The sequence below is a fragment of the Fulmarus glacialis genome, unplaced genomic scaffold (assembly GCF_000690835.1).
Source record: "Fulmarus glacialis isolate BGI_N327 unplaced genomic scaffold, ASM69083v1 scaffold6244, whole genome shotgun sequence".
Classification (NCBI taxonomy): Eukaryota; Metazoa; Chordata; class Aves; order Procellariiformes; family Procellariidae; genus Fulmarus; species Fulmarus glacialis.
In genome coordinates, this window is record NW_009209855.1 from 1548 (window position 1) to 8801 (window position 7254).

The 7254-nt window shown below is 45.2% G+C and overlaps 1 protein-coding gene across 1 annotated transcript in view; it reads right to left on the reverse strand.

The window, feature by feature from the left end:
• Positions 1–6276: 6276 nt before the first annotated feature.
• PHF21B (PHD finger protein 21B) overlaps positions 6277–7254 on the reverse strand; it is a 33587-nt gene continuing 32609 nt past the window's right edge. The window contains exon 11 of the mRNA XM_009576958.1: positions 6277–6501. Within this exon, the coding sequence (XP_009575253.1) occupies positions 6277–6501 (225 nt within the window). The remainder of the gene's footprint in view (positions 6502–7254) is intronic.

Consider the following 7254-nt stretch of genomic DNA (forward strand, 5'->3'; position numbering starts at 1 on the left):
GAACCCTCCCAAGCCACAGAGAAGCTGAGTATTTAGTTTGCTCCGGCAAGTTTGCACCTAGAAATGATGCACCATCGACCTCCTCCACAGTCTAAGAATGGGACCCAGGAATAACGCCGTGATGATCCAGGTGGCACCCCCAGATGAAGTGAACTATGTGGGTGGGACTTGGTTTATTTTTTGCAGTCGTGAAGTAATCGAGGAAGATAAGAAGAATGTAACACATACATAGTCAGTGGCCCAATGCATTTTTTTTTTATGATGCAATTTCAAACCATTAGAAAATTTTTGACTTATGCAAGTGCACTTTAAACAATAACATAACATCCACACCAGAATTTTGTTCTTCTCATTTGCTGCTCCATGCACTTATTTCTAATGCCACCCCTTCTTAATTCTCTTTGGGTTTTTAACTAAGACAAAACAATAATATTTCCATGGCCAAACAAAGCAGAAGTGGCCCCAAGAAGCAGGTGAAGACAACCAGGAAGTGCTGCTGTGAAGGGACACGAAAGCCCATCAGGGTGAAAGATGCTCATGTCCACAACGTCTGACAACGGCACGACCATTTCTTTTTCAGCAGCCACAGCTTAAACCACAACCCTGGGTTTCAATAACGTAGAGCACACTGGCAGCAGAACAGAGAGATGCCCTGGATGATGGAGAGAGAGGGGTTTGGGTTTTTTTAAAGACCTCTTAATTCCTCTGGTACCTTAGAGGTTGCCTGTGCTTGGCTACCAAGGGATGAGGGCTCGCTGCTGGTGCTGCCCAGCGCCTGTCGGTCACAGGCTTGGAGCTTTGCTTACCTATGTGCAGGGGCACAAAGTCCCTACCTGGGGCTGCGGTTCTCTCGTTCTGCCTTGTGTTGCTGCAGCAAACCTCCGCACTTCAGAAAATGAGGAGAGTCTGTGTGGGGGGGGCTTCTTTCGTTCTGCCTTGTGTTGCTGCAGCAAGCCTCCGCACTTCAGAAAATGAGGAGAGTGTGTGTGTGTGGGGGGGGAGATGTAATTTTTAAAGAGATACTGGGCTCACTCATGAAATTATTGTTTCAAGCCTCCTCAAATGGAGAATAATGAACTTAGCATCACTCTGATTTTCAGAGCAATGCCTTAGCCATGATTCTCGCTTGGCACCCTGGGCTCTCCTTACATTTCCCTTCGGCTTCCTGAGAGGGAGGTAAGCGTGCGGGAGTTCAAGAGTGCAATGAGTGAGCCAGACCGCCCGCTCGCCGGGCCAGCCCACCTCCCTGGCAGGCGATGGAGAGCCGCAATCACGGGAGCACTTTTGCTCTGCAGTCTAGCCACAACCGTAGCGGGGGGCAGGAGTACACATGATCAACGAAATAGCACCGTTCCCACGCGGAACGGACAAAGCACAAGCACCGAGATGTTTGCGGCGAAGTTTACACCTCAGCAACTGGAAGATTGCTTTGTCAACAGCAACTGGTCAGCTATGTTTCCAGTATGAATATTGAGGGGAAAGGCTATTTATTGCTGCAGCTCAAGCCCAAAGATGAAATGCAAAAGTGAATTAAAATTTCTGTGGTAACTGCTTAATGAGCGAGGCTGATAATCAAAGGTTGGGGTGTAGCATTTCTGTTGCATTTAAACAGCACAGAAGTCATCTGCAATCCGCCAGTACAAATGCAAACAACAACTTCAAAGAGCAGTGGCATCTTTTTTTTTTTTCTTCTCCCTGGCTAGAATCTCTATACGCCTGTGTATGCTTTGTAGTATTTTTTCTATCATGACAATTTAATTTTTTGTTTGCTTTTCTAAGGGAGGAAAAAAACCCTTTTGCTTTAATGATATTCACCATGGCGAACTTAAAAGTGGCTTACAGAAGCAGAGTCTGGCATTTTCTGTTTGCACCAGTCAGTCGCTAGTGATTGATCTCAGAAGCCAGACTTCATTTTCTAAGCAAAATAAGCTGCAGTTGGCAAAACCTGATTAAAGCGAGTGGAGTTTTATCTGATGTGGCTGTTGCCACTCATTTCAGTGTAATGTGTCTCTTTTCAACTATAGAGGACCTGCAGAACACAGAACAAAAAGTACACATCAGTTTATAATGCACTCCTCTAAAAGTTTAAGTATTCCTAATAGGCCATCAACTGCTAAGAAACCAGCATGCGAGGGGTAAATTGGCATGTAGAATACACTCCTAGTATAGCTGTTGTAGAGTTTGTGCCGTCATCCTTACATAGAGGCCTACCACAAGAGGAGCCGCTAGCTGGACTGACGCCACCATTAAATCTACCACGCAAAAATTCCTGCCAGTGATCATGAACTAAATATAAAAAAAATTGAGGGGTCTTGACTTTGCTTCCTGATTTTTGAGCCTTTCAGGCATAGTGGATCTATTGTGGCTTCTCCTTCTGAGAGTATGAAGCCCAAAAACATCTGAGATCCTGACACAAACAAGCCATGCCAGTGTTCCTCATTCTGCTCACTCGGAAGGGCTGGCATCACTCTGTGTTACTTCCCAACAGACAGAAGAGTTCCTTTTCCTCTCATTTCTGAGGAAGGGGAGACGGTGAGAGAAGGAAGAGTAGGCGAAATTACATTTGAAGAGGTGCAAATATAAAACTGACAGGGTTGGAGACAACACGTTTCATTCGAATGGCTATTTGCAGAGCAGCTCCGCTGCGAGATAACTAATGGCATGTGAAAAGGTCCTACGCACAGAAAACAGTCTGTCATGTTAAAATAAAGAGCTCTGAAGCTGTGAAGTCTGGCATAGCTGTAAAAATAACTTTCGCTTGGGAGGGGAGGCTGGGAACCCCGCCGCTCCCGATTCTTTTCAAAGACAATGCCCGGTGCCGCAGCAAGGAACACGGAGGCTACAGTGTCTCCTACAAATCTCCACCAAAACCTTAATTTAAATTACTATCGAAGATTAAAGGCTAGCGTAAGCCTACACTTCCTTGCAACCGCATTAATTATTGAGGCAACACGCAGAGCTCTGTAATTGGCTCCTGTCTGTTAGCCCAGCGCTGAGTTGATAGGTTAGGGTGGTGGCAGAAGGATGGAGATGATGATGATTACATACGATTTCTGGGTTTGCTGGTTTGGGGGAGAGGTGTCTTCTAAAATTGGAAGCGATGTTAGGAAAAATCAGGATGCCCTTCCCGTAGCAAAGGCCAGGAGGGAGGAGGGGGCGGCCTAGCTGCAGGGGAGGCAAGGACGTGGTGCTGAGTTCCCCCTGCTAACTGCAGCCCGAAATTAAATGGCGACGCTGCCAGGAAGTGAAGACAAGGCAACCCGCCCCCAACCAAACAAAAAATACCCTTTCCTCCTACCTCTGGCAAAAAAAAATCCAACCCTGCTTCTGCTCTGCATAAGCGTTAGCTACTGTGGTATTTTATGCAGCTGTAATGGTGTCTTGCTTTCATTTGGTTCATTTTACTGGGAAGTTCTGTCCCTTCCACTGACCAGAAACCAGACAACTCCTGGGAAGGACCTATCTCTCATTCTTTAATTACTAGACTCACACAGTGCATTATAAACAACTTAATAAAATGGGCCCACCAAACATTTGAAGGGCACCTGAAAGCATGGGTCTGAAACCCAAGCCCATGGGTCTGCCGGCAGACCTGCTGCAGGCAACCTGCAGCGTGCCCTCGGTCTGCAGCAAGTCTCTTTCCAGTGACCCGCCATAAGCAAAGACCGCGCTGCCTGCAACGTGCACGGAGGATGTAAGGAGCACGCGCAGCCAGCCTGGCTGACGTACGGCAACCAGTTACCCCGTGGTAACCTTTTCTCCATCTCGGAACGCTAGGCTTGCTCCCGAGCTGACTCAATTCATCTCGATTTGGGCCAAGCCCACTGCAGTGTTTAAATCCTCGTGAAAACTTTAAAAATGCAACCCACGAGAGATGCAGGAGGAAAAGGGAGAGACCTGAGGTACCGCCAACATCTCTGCGTACAGGTGCGGGCAAGAGTGGGACGGGAAATTATTCCAAGAGGTGGGAAGCCAAGAAAGGGAGTGGACAAGATGGCCTCAAGGAAGAGGCCATCTTCCTGGAAGAAGGAAAGCAGAAAGTATTGTCGTCATTCTGGCATTGTTTAAATCCGAAAATTGAAGAGGGCGGTGGAGAAATCGGCACCAGTCACCTCCACGCCTCAGCCAGAGTCTGGCCTGGGAAGGGGCCCTGGGCAGGCCGCGCTGCCTCCCCTCAGCAGCGGATATCACAACGACGACAACGCCATTAAATTGTCAATCAAGTTTAATGCATCATAAAGAAGTAAAACTACATTGGCATATTTAAGACAAACACTTTTTTTTTCTATGCACACTATCCACTGGACAGTCCCCTTTTCAAAATAACTACTTTTAACAGTCCAAGACACTTCTTCAGAAATTCTTCACATATTCAACCTTCCACGCTTTTCCTTTTTTTTATTTGTCTGAGAAGGAAAAAAAATCATTAAACCTGAAAACATTTACATTGCAAGCCACGTTAGAATGCATAATTGGCATACAATAACCAATGTATAACAATTGTGTTTTACTTAGTTCACTTTGTTCATCAATAAAAGAATATAAAAATCTTGTTCAACCGAGTGTTGTGTATTAAAATAGATTTGTATAGTACTGCACAGTTTCTCCCGGAGTTGTGAAAATGGTTGAAGGGACCATGTGCTGCCTAGTGATGGGCGACGGTAAAAGCCAGTCCCTCGTGGGTTTTTTTGTTTAAAAAAAAAGGTGTTCGGCACCGTGTGATATGCTGATGTGAGAGACTAGCCTTGTGTCGTGCTCTGGTGGCTTCTTGCTTTCCTTAAGTACCTGTTGTGCTAATCGACGGAGAACTCATAAACGACAGAGACGATGGCATCTGGTGTGTGTGAGACGTTGAGAAAAACCGGGGTGCCCATCACTACCTTCCCGGGCAGGCCGCAGGGTGACGGGGGGCCTTAAGGCCTAACGGGGGGCCAGGCGGACCCTTGCAGTATCAGGAAGACTAGCTAGTGAAACAAGCAGGCGCACTGGGATTTTCTCTGGCTAATGCTAAACACCACTTCCCAAACGTGCTAAAATGCAACAAAATCTTAAGAAGGAACCAAGTTTCCAAAAAAAAACCCCAACAAACCCTTAAAAGTTTCCATGGCCTGTCCCTCCCCCAGAACTCTTGATATTAGCCAGTATGAGAAACAACCCCTTGAGGCAGTTGTTTTTTCTCCTGTACCATTTCAGCAGATATTTCTGCAAGCAAAAAAGAAAAAAAAAACAAAAAAAACCCCCAAAAAAACCATGTTACATATTTTTAATAATAAAAATGCAGTACAAAAATGTAAAGTTATCTTTTTGGCATATTATCTGTACTGGCAAGAAACAAAAAACAGAATATTTATTTGCTTTTTTTCTTTAAAAAAAATTCCAAAATTAACAAAATGAAACCCCCCAAAATAATCTCTTTAAAAAAAGAAACCCAACCTGCCAAAGATATCCACTATTATGGTTTATGCTAAATCTTGCACAAAAACTCCATGAGAAAAATACACCGATAGCAAAATAAGTAAAAAGGACCTGCAAAAAAGTAAGGAGTTTTACAGTCATACTTTTTTAAATACTTCGGAACGCATATACAGAAGCATCAGCATGAAAATACTTCAATATTTTACTAGAAACGCTAACTTCATACAGTTTCTTTATTTAAATATCTGCAATTCTTAACTCTAATAATACTGCAAAAACCCGATCTTTTGTTTCGAAGGCTCTGTGAGTGTCCGTGACGCCGTTCTGGTCAAAACAGCCCCATCTCCAGGTCACCTGAATCAACGGGGCCAACTTTGTTCCTCTGATAAGAATCCATGTCGAGTCCTAAGTAGTTCAGTTTCTGGTTATCGCACCGATTTCCCTCCCACAAATAGCTTTCAGCCCAACTACTTCTCTACTAGCTCACTAACTCTTTGCATTGAAAATTTTCCCCTTAAAGCAGAACTGGAAACCTGTCTGCCCCCCACAAAAGGATATCCCGCTTCCTATCGGCCATACTTTTCCTCTTCATCCTTAGTCATAAATACATTAAGGCCAACATAACAAAAAAAATCTCATAAGCACTGAAGGTCTCGGCAAATACAAAACCGCAGCACAACCCGCTCCGTGGGAACCTGCTGCCACAGTGACCTACAAACTGGACTGATTGGTTTGCAAGTTTCTACGCGTATCAAAACTGAGATTGTTCCTTCTCTCCTTTGTTTCAGTTTAATCTCTCCTCTGCGCATGTGTATAAAGTTTTTTTCCCCCCCTTCCTTCGGTCTCTCGCAGCCGGCTCTGTCAGTTGTTACCCTGTGATTGCTGCAAGGCTTTGTGCATGGCAGCAGAGGCAGAGGAGGGTTTGATCCAGGGGACGGTTAGCAGGGAGGAGGTGGTGGTGGTCGTCATGGTAACCTGAATCATCTGCTCGTTTTGTATCAGTCTAATGAGGGTTTTGAGACGTTCCAGTGAAGACTGAGTTCCTTTCTGCTGGGCCAACAGGCTGGTTTTTAGCTCTAAGCATTTCTGTCAAATGAAGAGAAGGGGAGAGAGAAGGAAAGACTGAGAATACATTCAAATTGCTGTCAAACATCTCTCCAAACATCCTTTTGTGTCTTGAGCGCACGTCCTGCTCAAATGAAGTATATTCTCCTTTGGGGATAGCAAAACCACAGGTTAACAAATGGAGTAATCACCAGAGCTGCATACACTGCAGCAGCTGTCTACGGTAACGGTATTCGTCCCAGTCCAAATGCATTCAGAGGACGTTTCTGACCTCATCCTGCAGACAGCCTGGCAGAAGTGCCTTCTGCACTCCAAAGAAATTACTGGCACAGGATTGTAATAGCTGTATTAATGGAAAGTACCGAAGCCACCAGTGAGGTCTCTAAACCTTACCAAACGGCATTGATAAACGCTTGAGGGATAAACCTCACCATGATGCATTTTTACGTGCCACAAATTTCAGGGAGTCACTACTATGAAGATAAGTTGATCTCTCTAAACATGATGACAATACCTTTCTGGCAGAAAACTTGATCTAAGGCACTCCTGTTATACCACAGCAGTCACAAGAAAGTCTTTTTCCTATGGGGTGGCCACACCGCACCCCACAATCACTTAGAATAGAATCACTAAGGTTGGAAGAGACCTCTAAGATCATCCAGTCCGATCATCAACCCAACACCACCATGTCCCTAAGCGCCTCATCTACGCATCTTTTAAATACTTCCAGGGATGGTGACTCCACCACTTCCCTGGGCAGCCTGTTCCAAGGCC